Genomic DNA, 16,913 nt, shown 5'->3' on the forward strand with positions numbered 1-16,913 from the left:
CCTGGCCAAAATTCTCCCATAAAGCTTGAAGGGCGAGCGTCCCCACGAGCGAGCACAGGGGCCTGAGAGGCAGGGGGAATCTGAAGTGCCCCAGTTTGCTTTTCCAGTTCAGAGGATAGAAAAACAAGCCTGCTGATCAATCAGTGGGGATGAGGAGAGGCATGCTGCCCATCCAGTGGGCACAATGGAGCTCGGCTTAATGGGCAGAGCCCACATAAAAAGGCCTGCTCTGTCCACTCACAGCCCTCACTCTGTGGAGCAAGAGGAGAAAACATCCCCCCACCATCACCCTCACCCCCTCACCTCCCCCAAGCTGGCTGAGCCTGCCTCTGTCAGACAGCACACTCTAGGCCTGCCAAACCAAACAGCAGCTCCGGTCATGTCAGACCTGAAATAGCACATCAGACCAGAAGACGTCTTCTCAATCTATTTGGATACGGTGGTGAATGGAGAGAACGGTGGGGGTGGAGAGAAGGGAAACTAGCAAAGGCAAAGACATTTTTAGACATCATTTTAGATTATCTGGTAGAGCACTTCTTATTTTTGTCTTGTGCTAAAAACAAGGATAGAGAGCCATTTCAAGTAAGAAGTTTTGACTCCACTAGAAAAACATCTACTGATATTTCTACTACTGCGTGCCAAGCCTCCATTTCTGCTCCACGGCAAAAACCACAGCTTTGCACTCCAACCCGCCACACCCCCCCAAAATAGACTAGGGTGAAACCAATGGCTGGTCTTCTGGCTGGCCTGCTGTAAGTCTGTCTGCCCATTGTGAGGTATGGATGGATGGATAGATGGATAGATGGATAGATGGATGGATGGATGGATGGGTGGATAGATAGAGGGTTTGTCCTCCTCTGTATAAAGAGCTTAGTGATGGATGTCATTCAGCCAAAGTCACCCCGCCCAGTCTGGAAGAGACCCAGCTCTCTTGTCAGCGTGGAGCCCAAAGACAGTCACTGTGAAGTGGGCCATCCTCCAGTATGATGGTTATTTATTCAGTAACCATCCCGTCCCCGAAACAGGATGAGGGAGCCCACCAAGGAAACCCTCAGGAACCTCAAAGTGAAGCAACTGGAAACCCAGATCGGGATCCTTCCCCTAATGGCCCAATGACGAGCCATGTCTCGTGAAAAAGCAGCTTGGTTTTGGCCCTGCTCATCCCAACAGGGATCCCGTTGCGGTCACTTCCTGATGTTATAAACAGACGCGCTGCTTTCCTCTGATTCCTGGAGGTGGCCGTGGGGCCGGCTCAGCTACAGGCTTCAGCCCCGGGCTTGGCTCTGTGTATCCTGGGAGGAATCTGGGACTGGCTCCAACCCTCGTCTCTTTTGTAGGCAGGCCTCTTCCTTTTGTCATGGCGGTGTGCCGGCAAGATAGGCCAGCATTTATCACAAGCAACACACATGCGACTACAGTTAAGCCGACTAAGACTGTAACAAAAATGACATCTCCATCCACTTTCCACAAAAAAACAATCAAACAGACAAGTGAGGCTTCATAATGTTATAGCAGTGATGTGGGTGGGATAGGGTGGAAAGGGCTCCAAAGGTCTGTAGAATGTTGTTCAAGCCCAGTGGACACAAACACTGTCATCAGTAATAGTGTCTGAATAGGGGACTGTACAGTATATCCAGTATGGAATCGTTTTCAGCAGAGACCAAAATCTCATGCATGACGTGTGTTGCTGTCAACTAGGCTCAGTCTCCCCAGAGCTCCAGGGTGGACCTCTGGGTCTAGTACAATGGGCATCCCTGTGCTAGAGCTGGTTGTGTTTGGAATTAGGGAAGTGGGGGGCGTTAACGCTTTGAGTACAGTTTGGGAATGCCCCCCCCCACCCACCCAGTGTCCCTCTGCCTGACACAGCCCCCCCTTACCCATCTCCAGCTCCCGTCACACAACGACAGGCCTTGTAACGATGGGGAAAGCCAACACCAGCCTTTCCAGAGCCCTCTGCCATAAGAGCCACTATTGTACAGGGCATTTTCTCAGGATATCCAACACCCGGCTAAATGGGAGATCCAGTCGCACATCCCCACTTCCCTCACTCAGGGAGCCAAAACAGGGGTGGAAAAACCCTTTTAGAGGCTTTTGAGAGAGGCTGATCACTTGATACAGCAGCACTCTGCATCTCACTAGGAGGACAGAGGACCTTGTCAGGAGAAGCAGAGGCCCCAGCTCTCACTGGGTGGCTGTGTTCCTGCCAGCCAGAGCAGCACAACGTGCAGTGTGTGCACACTAGGCCTCTTCCCAGCCGTTTACCCACCGAGCTCTCTGAAAGGCCTCCACTCACTAATCCCATAGCCAGGGTGGGAGGCTCGTCTCCGCTTTCAAATGAGGGAGACGAGGGAGCCAAGATCCCCTCTCTTCCACCACCAGCAGTCTAGATCCTAGTAAACAGAGAGGCTGTCAGGCTTAGAGAACACAGAGAACTGGAGCAGGCTCCAACCAATCCTAACTGGAGGACTGGATGGAGTAGAGAGGGGCTCCAGAGGTCTGTAGACAGTAGGTTAACCCTGTGAAACCACAGGCACAGGGGATGACAATACAATAGTGTACATGTGTTCGATGCACATGACTGATAATCACCTGTGTCAATCTGGCCTCTCTAGCATTTCAAACGTCTCTTAAGTCCAAAACGGAGCACATGAGTCTGTTACTACTCCAAACCTTTGGTTCAGCTGAAAAAAAGGAAAAAACAAATTCAAGTTGATACTGGAGTGAAGTGAGACAGAAGGAATGCGATGGCTCCCAGAGGGGACGGGAGGGGGATATGGATTCCAACTTGAGATGAAAAATGAGGGAGAGGGGTGAGCGGATTTTGAAAATGGTAGAGTTTCCCCTAGAATTCTGAGCAAAGGTTCGAGGCCCTTTGGCCCACCTGCCTCCATAAATACCACAAAACATGTAAGGTCAGCCCAGACATCCAGCCATGACGGAAGAGCATGTAAGTCAGTGCATTCCTACAAGCCTGCTGACAAGGCTCTCAGCCAGCCAGGCAGTTCCTAATGGTCATCACTCTAGCATCTGCTAAGGCATCTAAGATGGAGCGCCACACAGGTCATCTGGTGTCATTAGGATCTGGCTGATCCATGTCTGCACAGACAGGCATCTCAACACCCCCCTTCTTAAACAAACCTCTCAGAGTGAGACAACATGTTATGTGAACAGTTATTAGTCCGTTGGTGATAGAATGTTGGTGTCCTTATGATTATGGAGATGCCATAATGCCATTTTTTTAAGATTATAAAAATGCAATTAGATTTACTGTTCAGTCAAGAATGATTAGTGCCATTTTTTTACGTGTTTTTTGGCTACACAAATAAACAAGAAAAACAAACAAACAGATAAAACATACAAAAGAAGAGTGTTGAATGGCTGAACTTGACCACCAAACTGCACAGTGTAGACAAGTCAGTGATGTCATGGCTAGGCTTGTCTTCTAGCAAAACCCTTCAGCATGAAAATAACAGTGGAAGCATCCCATATCAGATCAGACATGTCAAGGCCTTTGCAAAAGTCACCAGCCCCTCGGATGGAGAGTTGAAATCTTATAAAGTTCACCCCCAAAGCCAAAGGGGGCATATTTATCTAACTCCATGTAATGTCCAGAGAGTTTATAAAATGACTGGAATTCCTTAAGCCATTAAAAGGTCTTGTATGTTTTTTCCTGTTCTGTCATCTCCCATGTTGTGTCTTCTGTGGGACCAATGCAGTTAGACATAGCTGAAATATCTCATCATGAACTTTCCCACAACATTCTCTCTCTTTTAGCTCACTGAAGTCTTTCCAGACGCCTTTTCCCCCTCTCGTTTTTGTTGCTGGAACAGTAAATAAGCGTAGCAAACTCAAGCGGCAATCTTCTGATAACCCCAAACCCATATTTTACTGCTAAGTGAGACAACAAATGAAGATTACGTTAATGAGTCGCTCTAGAAGCAGACAACTAAAGGTCAAGTTCATTGTTTTACTGAGAGCTAATCATTCTCTTCCTTGCAGTGGTCTATGAACAAACCATTTCCAGATTGTTTTCCAACTTAATATCAGATCTTTAAAACAGTGACCTTTTAGTTTATATACACTCCCCACCTATGAAAATATCAAAACTAGTCTACATCCTGTCTTTCTTGCCATAAAGCCTCTACATGGAACGCACTCTACCCGAAGACAATCATTAAGGCCTTTCATGATGTAACCTATAGGTTGCAGATCTCCTCAAATTGGTACTTTGACAGTCTATACTGATCGGTCAATCAACTGAGAGTCTTAAAGGAGATGCAGGGCCTGTGCTATCTGACATTTTTCTCAAGGATGAGAGAGACCAACCTGTGACAGTGGTCTGGACAGTCTGTGGCTAGACAACTTTTCTTCTGGGGACCATGAACGCAGCTGGATGCTATGGAATTAGAGAGATAGAGAGAGAGAGAGAGAAAGAGAGCGAGAGAGACAACAATAAGGATGGTGTGCACCATCTCACTCAAACAAATCGTATTGGTCTGATTGAAAACAATTCACATTAGCAACATGGCAAACAAAGTACTTCAAAATGCATATAAACATGACAAAACATTTCTCATGATTATATCATCATTAGACTACAAGAGGAATTAATACAGATAGGGAATCCTGCAGCCCTAGACTTATATCCACTTGTACTGTAGTAAAATAACAGTTTGAACTGTGACCTACAAAATGACTCAGGGGAATACAAAATAGTAGGCCCAGAGACAGAGTGGTGAATGTTCCACGGCCTGGCCTTTTGTTGCTGTGAATGAGAACGGTGGAATGTGATATCCTGTGCACATCCTTTGTTACTACGGTACAATCCCATGGCTCCATTTTGTGTCAGTTACACTTGTACCTATTCACTGCGGTCCTGTGTTGGACTCAAAGGAGCACTTACTGTAGACGTTCTACCTTGCCTCCAACCCCCCTCTAAATGACCTTCAATTTTCCTTCTTAAACTTCTGTCAGTGCTAGATGTTTGATAAAAAAAAACAAAAAAAAACAAAGGGAGAGGCCAGTAAGAGTTGATAGTGGATGCTGTTGTGTACCTCTTGGTGCTGGTGGGTGTGAGTCTCTCTCTCTTGCCCTCAGGGCTGGAGGGTGGCTCTGGAGAGTAAGGGCCAGGTGACAGGGAGGCTGGGCTGGAGATGGAGTACTCTCTGTAGTTCTGGTTCTCATCTCGACTCACCAGCACTGCCTCCTAGAAGACAGCATAACAAACTTCAAAACTAGCAATCGGGTAATAAAACTGACAAAACTGCTCACATTCCTAATACAGTATGTCTTGCATGCAGAACTTTAACCTATATCAATTAATGTATGCTTCTTAAAAATGTGTCTCCTTACACTTTTCACAGTGCTTAGAGGCTGCTGAAATGGAGGCCCTTAGCAAAACATGCTTGATAAGAATCTCAAAGAGAGGGTAAAACACGCCAAGTTATAATGTACAATCATGTCAAAACTGCATGTCCTGGGGTAAGTAGAACCAGGTTTTGGAGATCAGTTATCCAATATCCCCAAAGTAGACTGATGACAGCCTGTGTCCCAGCCTTCAGCCTTGGGCTCGTATTCTGCCATGCTACCACTGGGATCCAGCAGCAGTTCCATCGCCCAATAAAACACAGGAACTGGGACAGATTTACTACACTCTTTGGTGCTCTCCCATCCTTCACTGTCCCTGGGCCACAGATTTATGGAGTATCACACTACGATGTCTCAATCCCGCTCATCTTGACCTCCAATAAATCTTTGATAAGCAGAGAAGTCTCATGATATGAGAATAAGAAGCAGACTCAGAGTCTGGATGGCTCACAGGCATCACCCATGACACAAACCATCAAGGAGAGGAATCATCCTGTGCAGATATGCTGATGTAACATGACACTGGGGAACAGTGGGATACTGTATATTTACAGTATTACAGTGAATAATCTTTTTATAGGACATACATATATCCCCAAATAAACTAATGAAATTCTATGTTAAGGAAAGAAAGTTAGCATAAAAGATAAATTACTGAACAACATTATGGAGACACAGGCTACATGGGTTACTGACCTGGAAGCGTCCAGTGAGCTGCTCTGGGGTGGTGATCCCATTGGTCTGTCCAGGGCTGGGGGGCTCAGGCCTGTGGGGAGAGGCACACTGGAGGTCAATGCAAGTAAGAAGCTGCAACAACAGCTTGCAGACATGACTGCACTTCAGGATACAGATATCTAATCCCTGACTATGTGAGGCAGAGCCAAAATCTCCCACATAAGACCCTGCTGTACTGTACTTCAAAGACATATCTGTAGACTAAGTCAAACTTTAACTCACACTAATGATTCAAATCAGGTCTGCAAGGATACTTACAGTAGGCCATGTCAAAGTACTCCCCACAATGTGGCCTGGATATACTGATAACATTATTTACTGTATGTGTCTAGTTTGTTGAGTGGAATGGTCTGATTTGGTGCTGTTAAAGCCAACTCACTTTAGATATTCTTGTGAGTGCCAGACCAGTGTGTGCATGAGTGTGTGCATGAGTGTGTGCATGAGTGTGTGAGTGCATGAGTGTGTGCATCACAAGTTACATTCAGATATTCTTGTGAGTGCCAGACCAGTGTGTGCATGAGTGTGTGCATGAGTGTGTGCATCCTTGGGTATGCATGCGCATGTGTGTCAGAAGATCAGAGTGAGAAAGCAAAAATAAAAATGATTTCAGAATCAGACACCCTATTTTGGTTTCCCCTATGCCAAGGTGCTGTCAGTAGAACCACAGGTATGTCCTTTGGGTTTGAACAAATCACTGAAGAGGACAGATAGAACCTCAGAAACACTTTGGAACCGTTCTCTTAGCAGAGCCTCATGGTTCCAGCTCTTTCACTTCGCCTGCTTTAATAAAACATATATTGTAAGCAGTTCCATCGTCGAGTTCCAAGGGAAAAATGTGGGGACTGAGAGAGCCAACATAAACAAATATTGCACCCCTCACAAAAGGGCCAGGGGCCGGGGCCAGAGCAGAGCCTGCCCCTCAGCTGAGCCCATGGTAATGAGGCACACAGGAAGGCCCGGGATGCCTGCGGTAAATCGCCCAGAAACACACCTCTAGTGGCCCTGGCTGCTGCGTGTGAATACGCCACATGTGCAGGTCCAACAACAGGCTTTACTGAGAGAAGGAAGGCCACAGCATGACATTATCAACACATTATTCATATAGAATACATATAGCAATATAATAGATGGTTAATTGGGGTTCAAAATAAGGTCTCTGTTTGAAAATGTCCATGCTGTGTTTTCATTTGGAATTCCTTTTATGGAATAATTCCAGTTGTACTGCCTTTACCCAGTTCAACTGTAAAGGTGGAGAGAGACAAGAGGAGAAAGTAAGACAATGAGAGGTATTCGGGTTACTACAGGACTTTGTGCTCTGTGTCTGACCTTTGCCCTCTGTCACAGGCATTCTTTACACCAGTAGATGGATGAATCACCCTGGGTTGGAAGGTGTGGCTGTCGTTTCACCTCTCTCTCTTCCAAGCACGGAATGGGGAGACGAATTAGGGGTTGTGCAACATTACCGACCTGAGACTAACTTTAAAAGGAATGTTCATCTCTGTCATGTAGGGGGCTTGGAGCTTGCCTGACAGGCATTTTTCCACAAGTCTATAACCTATGCATACCCTGCCTGGCTTGCCCTCTGAACTGTACATCAACAATGAAAACAAACCAGGCAGATTAATAGACCAGCGACCAGCCTCAATTCAAGCAACTACTACCAAGTCCTCTTAGACTATAACCCCTCCTATAATAAACTGTATAGCTAGAATCCAATTTTACCAACATTCACCAATACTACGTCACACCAGCGCTCTCATCTTGGATGACTCAGTGTCATGATGAAAAAGGAAACCCTGCTGTATAAAGCTGCCTCTATAATCTCGACATGCCTCGAGACATCTGATGCCCATCTGTAGCTGCAGCTGCTCAGAAACACTTCCATCCCATTCCAAGATCAGATAGGATCAGAAGGGGACCGCCATGCTGTGGCTTATATGACATCATACCCACGGGGTCAATGAACAATGGAGTCCAAAGAGGCAGCTGGGGACAATAGGGGCTTAAAGCAGAGCATTGATGACAAGATGCTGATGGCGCTGTTCTGGTGTACCACGGTGTGATCCCCAATAAGCTAACATCACACTGCACCCAGTTGTAAAGTAAAGTCTGGGGCAGATGGATTATTTGTTGGATTAACACGGGCGATGGCACAGAGTGAATCAGTACTGGAGTAGTGCCCTTGTTGAGGCAGGCACGCCTTAACCAACACACTCCTATTCTAAGGATGGGCTGATGCCAACCTCTGCCCGTGGGCAAACCCAGCTGTGTGTCGACATGCCCTTTATCCACATTCATGCAGCTTTGACCCAGACACTGCACTAATTGCTCTGAAAATAGTTTACACATTTTGGGAATTTCCCTCGAGAAAAAAAACATGACACAATGCTGCAGCTGGATCGATGAGGGGCCACAGACTGTACTTGAGTGGAGTTGGCTAATGAGATGCTAGAGAAGAGAGACAGAGAGATGGTATTGTAATCTACAAGTAGGAGGCCCTTGCTAGTGCAGACCACCTTTTGCTACTGTACATCTCCCACCCTGTGCCCTACAATAGAACAGTGGGATTTGGGATGGGGCAGAGTGGCTGGCTGAGCTACAGAGTGCCATTGTCCAGGGTAGGGAGTCACAGTGTTGTTTCTGGCTCGGGAGGAGACATTAGGTCAGCAGGGAAAAATCCACTCACATGGACCTGAGGCTTGCAAAGAGGAACAGTATGTGTACAGTGTGTGTGTGTGTGTGTGTGTGTGTGTGTGTGTGTGTGTGTGTGGTGTGTGTGTGTGTGTGATTGACATGAGTGTATGAGTGGGTGGGTGAGGACTTATAATTAGCCAAGAACGGTCACACTTCTCAGGAGCCAATTCTCTGCCATCCTAACAAGCTATCGGTCAATTCCACCACAAAGTTTATCATCATGGGAAATGGAACAAAACAGTGCAACTAGGCAACATCATTCTGGTATTTCCCCAGACTGAATCACTTGTCATTTTGTAGGGAGCTGGCACATTTCAAGATACTAAAAACAACAGACAGAAGAGAGAAAAGTGTACACTAGGAAGTAGACCAGAGGATGTGGTGATTGTGGACCTGGAACAAATGCAAACAATTAGGTCTTAGGGTGGCACTGTGTTAGAAAGACCACATCAGCTATCTGGCTGTGGTGGGCACTATATATGCTGTATGGACAACCTATGGATGTGTGTACTTTCTACAGAACACAAATCACATCTACAAATAAACAACACATAAATTAACACATGACGATAGGCACAATGTAGATGTACTGTACTGTATACATGCAGATACATGTATATCATGTTCTTCTACTCTAGTGCTCTAGTGGCCCCTACCTCTCTACCAGCAGCTGCAGCTGAGTCTTGGAGTTCTTGATCTTGTTCTGTGCCTCCACGTTCAGCATATCCGCTGTGTTCTCTCCATTGATCTCCAGGATGACATCACCAGGCTGCAGCGCAGCCAGCTCGGCCTTGCTGCCCCCGTTGACCTGTGGGCCAAAAAGAGAGGTAAGAGCTGCAGTCAGACTTTACTGGCTTTGGGATTTGGGATATGCAAACAAAATGCTTTCAGTGAGCCTGAACAGCTGCATATCTCATGACAGTTGAGTATTTGTCAAGGGCTGACAATTACAGTGATGATGGATAGTCATGACTATGAAGACATGATGATGACAATGATGACATGTTGTCAAGTTTACAGTATGTGGTTATTATAAAGAGATGGATTGTTTTCCTGAGTTTGCCAGCTGTCACTCAGGTCTTAGGCCTACTCCCTCTCTAACTAATACTTGTATTACATCTTGTCAGATGAGACAACATCAACAGATGCTGTAGCCCCCTCACACACATGGAACACCTCAACAGTGTGAGGATTCATGGCCCCCTGAGGGGAAAGTCATCAGTGAGACAGAACCAGAGGGGTTGACGGCCTGGGCCTGACCTTTGCCTCCAGCCTCTCCACATGTCAAGGCCAATGGTCTACTGCCTGCATCAAGGGGAATTCCAGACTAATGGAAGAAAAACACCAGCATCTCTCTGTGTGTGTGTGTCTGTCTGTCTCTCTCCCAAATGAGGAGCCTGACTCTGAAGTATTGAGCATTTTAGAGAGCTGCCTGACATTTGCCATCAACAATTGGCCCAATTGGCTGCCCCGCAATTAAAGGCCCTAAAAAGACACACAAAAAGCCAATCAATGAAAATGAGGAGGTCTCCATGTCCAGTAGAAAATGGCAGCTTTGCTGAGAGAATGCCAGTCAACAGCGTGTTTATGAGTTCTGCAAAGCAAAGGGGCAGAGGTGCCATGTCTGTGGGTCCATTGGAGTGGCAATTAAGCGTTGCTGTGGAAACCCACAATGGTGCGTGCCTTTTCTGATCAGGGCATGCCTCACTTCACACAGACTAAGGGGACGCTTTTTCCAGGGGGCTATGCCCTGGAGAAACAGGGGCAAGCTCTCTTTTGAGGACAAGAGAACAGGGAGAGAGGGGCATCCATGTTTTCCCAGTGCCAAGCTGCAACCACTTCAGATGGCCCCAAACTCATAGCTTTGTAACCAGAGGAGGGGAGGGAGGGGGAAACATGCTGCTTCTCAAAGTGGGTTTTACAACCCTCTCCATGATGTGGTTTCCCTCTCAGCATGGCTCTCTGTCACTTCTAAGGGACTGTTTGATATTTGAGACACAGGGAAGCATGCTGGTGTTGTTGACTGAATGTTAGTGAGAGTGAATAAGGAGGAATAGGCCATCACAACACACATGGGAATAGCTATTTTTCAAATTCTTGGATTTTTATGAGGAAAACAAGAAATTATGCTTTTGAAGTCAATAGTCACTTAAAAACGACATTCCATTTGAAGCATTGACACCAGACCATGGTTAGAGATAATTAACCATTTAGTTCTTGAGAGATTATTTGAGACACCCTATTGCGGAATCATTCAGGATTTTAAAAGAGGAGAGTCCAGGATGTGTAGTGTTAGGACTAGAATATGCAGTGGGCAGAGCAGCTCTGGCAGGGGTCAGTCTACCCTGGGTTTCCTGAACATGTTTACAGAGCTCTCTCTGGTAATGTCTTCCTTTCTTGAGCTCCATCTTCCTGTTTCTCCTATACAGGCTTGGAAAATCAAGAATAGTGAAATAACACACACATGCGCGCTCGCACACACACACACACACACACACACACACACACACACAAACAATGGTCCGTCACGCCGACATCCCCCCTCCATGACTGTAATCACTGGTTTCCTCCTGATGTAGCATGCTTTCATTCCAGTCTGACTGGATACAGTAGTCAAGGAAACGGGTAGAAGGCGGCCAATGGACATAAACAAAAACAGGAGAGGAGAGGTACGACAGTGGAGCCTGAGGAAGCTGGCATGGCAGGGCGGTCGTTTCTGGACTTGCTTTGACAAAAACAGAGGATGAGGATATGGTGTGACTGAGACCAGCAGTAAGAGAAGACCATTAGTGTTGATTACCTTGGATACAGTTATCGCCTTCTTGAAGTCCCTTCCTCCGAATATTCTAAAGCCCCATGGAGACGGACCAATCAGGTTCACTGTCAGCGCCATCATGTGACCAGAGGTCGTCGCCCACTTCCTTTTCAAACCCTGGAGGGAAAGAGAGAGAGAGAGAGAGAGAATGTGAATGTGTATGTTCTGAATCCCAGAGTAATGAGTTTCTTCTGCTCTAGATCAGGTGAAAAGGTGAAAACTGCTGTCACCTGCACAGACTGCCTTTTATCTCATTCCACTTGGCTAAATCCTCGACACATATTGTGTAACCACATCAAATAGGAATGGAAGGAATCTGAAACTCAAAGGCACATGACTGACATTGCTGAAATGCTTGCAAAGCCACATTTTCATTAGATCCAATGTCCTTTCCAAAAAAACACACCAAAAAGTAGTTTTACCAAAGGATACAAGAGTCCAACATGTTGTCGGGTCACATAAATCTGTAGTAATTGTTTCATCACTGTCTTTTCCCATTGTAGCTTTATAGGGATCACAGCATTGCCTGCTTCCCCTTACTGCTTCTCCGGCAAGTCTACAGTCTGTGTCAGATTGGTACAGTATACAGTTTGCCCCCATTCCGTAGCTCCAAACACTACTGATGTGCTGCGTTGATCGTAGTGTTTATCATTGACACATGTGCTTTGGTAGAGACCCTGACAGCTCCTTTCTGATGCTGTGGTCAGGGGATGAGGAGGAGGCGTTGGGAAGCCAGGCAGACACACAGGCCCCACCACAGAGTAGCTCAGCCTCTCTCTCTCACACATGCTGCTGCTGCTGCAGTAGGAAAGAGCTTCAGCTACTGACCTTGTGAAAATACAAAGTAATAGAAAGTACTGCCAAGATCATTCCACGACAATCTACATTGCATAATATCAGATGTAAATAGAAAGCACACCTAATTCTTGCAAGTATTGATGTTGAGAAATGCAGAGGTTATCAGATTCAAGCCTCTTTTTTTCTATTTTTGCTTGGCTGTGTATACTGTGGCAAAAACACTTTTGACCCAGAAAAGCGCTTCCAGACATTTCATCAAAAAGCTGATGTTTCCAAATTCTGTCATCACATCACAAGATAGTTTTTTCAATGATCAAGCACTTTACTGTGTTATGTGGGTCAGAGAGTGAGACAAAACATTCTTAACCTGATCAATATCTGGACCTTGGTACAACATGTAACCTCTGGCCTCGTCTTATCACAACATAACATATATTCTGAGCCAAAGATCATACTCCATTCCATTAACAACTGTGGTGTTGTATCAATCACCTGTCAAATGTTGAAGAATTCACAGTGACTAGTGATGGTCTCATTGATCTCAAATCTTCCTCTACATACCTGCCTGTCAATACCGTAACTGTATGTACTGTATGTTCCATACTGTACTGTGGAGTTGGACAATTAGAGAGGTCATCTGGTTCCACAGGCAGAAGTTAACCAGACAGTGATCCCAAACAGGATCTGGGACGTCTCTCTCCGTGCTGGCTGGGTCCACGCTGCCCCCCCCCCCCCCCCCCCTTCCCTCCCTCCCTCCCTCCCTACACTGTCCCATTTCACCCATCGCTGTCTGTCTGTACATTCCACAAGTGTTTGGGACGAGGAGCACAAACCCACCCAGTCATTAGCAGATTCAGGCAATTAGCAGGGTTACAAGGCTCACCATCATTAAGGCCTGTTAATTGCTGTGGCTTTGAGAAACAACCGGGGGGCCCCCGTTGTTGTTGGGTCTGTTGTAATCGCAGGGAACAGCCTCCCAAAGGTTCCCAGCCTCTGGGGACTTTCATTAGTCTGATGTGCAAGACCAGCATCTCTTCTAGGGGACCCATTATCAACAAGGTCAACAACAATTCACTACCTATCTTTCACCCCTTCATCCTTCATCTCTTCAGGCTACATCTTAACTGTCCCTCCTAAAGACCTCTTCATCCCCACTACCCCCCTCTACAAGTTTCTCTACTGTAAATAAATACATTTAAAAAATAATAAAAAATAAATAAAAAATCAAATACATTTTAAAATAATAATAATAATAATTCTTCCTTCTTCTAGCATTGTGACTGCCAATAGCCCCTGGTCCTAGCAGAGATTACGTTTTCTTATGATGACTGATGGATAGATGGATTCACATGTAAATGAAATGTAAACAAGGCATACCGCTAATTCTCTGTTTATGAGGCCTAAGTGTTACCACTATAAAGTTGTTTGCTGTTTGCAGTGTATGGGTGAACAGGGTGAAAGTGTGCTGTTGCCCTGAAATAGTCCAGCTATTACAAAAGAGTCAATAGCTCTGACGCAATTATTACGCTTATGACTAATTTAGATTGTATAAATTGTGTAATAATGAGACAATGAATCATTGTTGAATCACAGGATTAAAATTCCTTATCAAATAAACCCAATTGTTCTGTAGGTGCAGCATGCACATGCAGAGATTTGAGAAAACAATGACTAAAGCTGTGGATTCTATTCTGGTGACAACTCGTTGGTTGTGTTGCCAAGCAGCAATGGCAGCATAATAAAACACGCCCACACAATAGGGAGGAATTCTAGTAATGAAGTCATCCATCTGGCTCACATGTCGGCATTAATCAGGTAAGCAGTAGTACATCATGAATTAGAAACCTGAAACTGGTGAGTCCAGTTAAAATACTCTCACTTCCGACTCTAAAAACTCGTCTACCGGTACCATTTCCACATGGTGGTGTACCTCACCTGCTTCCATGGCTTAGAGCACTTTAAGCAGTATCATCAATTGTGAAATCTAGATACAGAGACAGTATCAGGCAGGGGAATTTATGGCAGAGTTCAAGGTAAATGAAGCAATCATACATTTGCATAACGGAAGTGAAAATCAAATTGGACTGACTTGGTCTACAAGTCAGTTTTCAAGTACAGTATTATCAATCTCTGGAGTGAGTTCAAACTGTCATGCAAATTCATGCATGCCCTACATGAAAAAGCCCCACAGGTGCTTGTCATGTCTTTGAGATATGAACCCCCCCAGGGTCAAGAGAGGAGAGAGACACACATGAAGGAGCAGGACAGAGTAGCGCTCTATCCTCCTGATGTTGGCTTCAGGTTCCAGACACACTGCTCATGGTGCTAGCATGTTCATCAAAGACAGGAAGATTACAATCAATAGCCCCTAATAAGCCTAGGGCACCCACTTGATAAATAGCCTTTTCCATACACACTATGAAAACTCCTCCTGCAAAGGTACAGGAAAATCGCAGGCATTGACATGAGGAGATCATGTTCAACTGACTTAGGAAAAGGAGATTATGGTGGGTTTTACTGAATCCACCGGTGGTATGCTGTTTGGGTTTTGGCATTGGGATGGGAGTAGCTGTGACTGAGGCTTATGTACATGGAGCCTGCTTCATGATCTCAAATTCCTTTGACGTAGTACAACATGCTTTAAGTGCTCACAATTCAATCATCTTTGTTTACCGTGACTTCAAAGAACGTCATTTTTGATCCGTGTGTGGAACTTGCCAAAACAGGTCTGTGAAATTATGTGCAGTTTAGCAGAGGTAAGTATAGGCAGATTACGCTTACACACCCTTGGGTAAGACTTCAGTTTCATCTGTATGTCACCACACCACAATTATGGCAGAGGTGATCTAATCTGATTGATGGGTTTCAAAGTCTTTTTGAGGAGATGCCAGCACTGGATATCAACAGGTCTGAGACTCTTCTGTACCATACTACTCACTAACCTAACCTTTATCATGATTGCTGGAGAAACACATTTTAAAGTTACACATGCACGGTCTTTTTCCTAGAAGCTAGGGACAAAATCCACTGGATCCAAATGGACAATAAAACAAGAGTCCCAGTGTGCTAATATTGGGGGAATGACATGATTAAAACTGCAGATGGACTTCATTCATCTGAAATAGCTGGCTGAACTTTGATGCGTAGGAACAGTCATAATAAGCACTGCTGCGGCTGCAGGGGAATGCTCTAGGTATGATTCACACTCAACAAATCACTTGCTTGTGGCCATTTATCTCTGTGAACTTCCCATAGCCTTTGTGAGTATTCTTGTCTGCCTGATGGCTTTTATGCCCTGAAATGTTTTTGAAACACACTCCCTTTCGTGAGAAGGACTCTGGCTGACGGGCACCTGCCGGACACACACCCACTGAATAGAGACAGAGACATGACGAAGCGCCTCTCCCTGTGTTAAATGGTGTGGAATAACATTCTCCACATTCTCAACCTAATCACACTCAGTGATTAGATCCAACACATTTGCCATCACTAAGGTGATGAGAACATATCACACAATAACACATGAGATTTAACAACATATGGAGAAAAAACTGGGTGTTGGTTGATGGAAGATGAGTGAAGATTTTCATATGTTCTGTGAGACAAGTGTTATATTGTCCTCTATGATTGAGCTATGGGCCCCTCCTTCTTGAAATTAAACAGTTGTGGGCTAAATCTAATATATCTACAGTATTATTGTTATTACTGTCATGTGGTAACTTACTTAATTGAGCAACATTTATGCAAATATAGTAATGTTCCCCCAGTCTCTCAAGCATAAAAGATGCTGTAGACAAACAGACATGCAGTGGTCTGTATAAAATGTCCCTAGCCAGTAAGCAGCTATTGTTACTGTCCATACAGGCTGCTGCAGCCGTCCTGGCTGTGTTGGGCTTCTTTTAGAACACAAGAGCATGGCTCCACTTATCTCTCAACAACATCATCTGGGGATCATGTTACTGGCTGTTTAACACAACACTGACTCCCCACTTTGCACAGCAATCATGATCAGGCCACCTCACCACATCCCCTACACGGCCCATTAAGCCCTCTGAACCACCGAAGCTGACAGAGGAGAGTTTTCCAAGGCTTTGTCAAGTTCATTGCATGCACGTTTTCAAAATATCCTGTTGCAATGATGCATCTCTGCAACTCATTCATACTTGAAATCGAACCATCTAAGGCATTGCATAGGTCACAAACACTGAGCGGGAAAATAAGCTGTGGTTAAGAAGAGAAAGGCACTCATTTCAGAGATTTCTGTCTAACTGGCAGTGTAAAAAATAACTCAACATGAGCTGTCATCCTGTGACATTTCTCCATCTCAGCTGAAAACCACAAAGCTGCAGTATCAGAAAAAAGGAGAAGAGAGTGTGTAACAGTCTTATCACTCATCACACAGACTAAACTAGATTGTATCTGTCTGTAACTTCCTGCACAACAGCATACAAGTTCATGTTTCTTAATGAGATTTATGGAGAAGAGTGGACTAACAGTAAAAAAT

The 16,913-nt window shown here is 45.2% G+C and overlaps 1 protein-coding gene across 1 annotated transcript in view; it reads right to left on the reverse strand.

Moving 5' to 3' along the window:
* The window catches only part of pdlim2 (PDZ and LIM domain 2 (mystique)), a 31,568-nt gene that overhangs the window by 13,033 nt on the left and 1,622 nt on the right, over positions 1 to 16,913 (reverse strand). Inside the window, exons 2-6 of the mRNA XM_083673610.1 lie at positions 11,597 to 11,728; positions 9,453 to 9,604; positions 6,064 to 6,133; positions 5,055 to 5,206; positions 4,327 to 4,396 (exon numbers count right to left, since the gene is read on the reverse strand). Coding sequence (XP_083529736.1) covers positions 4,327 to 4,396; positions 5,055 to 5,206; positions 6,064 to 6,133; positions 9,453 to 9,604; positions 11,597 to 11,692 — 540 coding nt within the window. The 5' untranslated portion in view covers positions 11,693 to 11,728. The remainder of the gene's footprint in view (positions 1 to 4,326; positions 4,397 to 5,054; positions 5,207 to 6,063; positions 6,134 to 9,452; positions 9,605 to 11,596; positions 11,729 to 16,913) is intronic.

Source organism: Argentina silus, assembly GCF_951799395.1.
Source record: "Argentina silus genome assembly, chromosome: 7".
Classification (NCBI taxonomy): domain Eukaryota; kingdom Metazoa; phylum Chordata; class Actinopteri; order Argentiniformes; family Argentinidae; genus Argentina; species Argentina silus.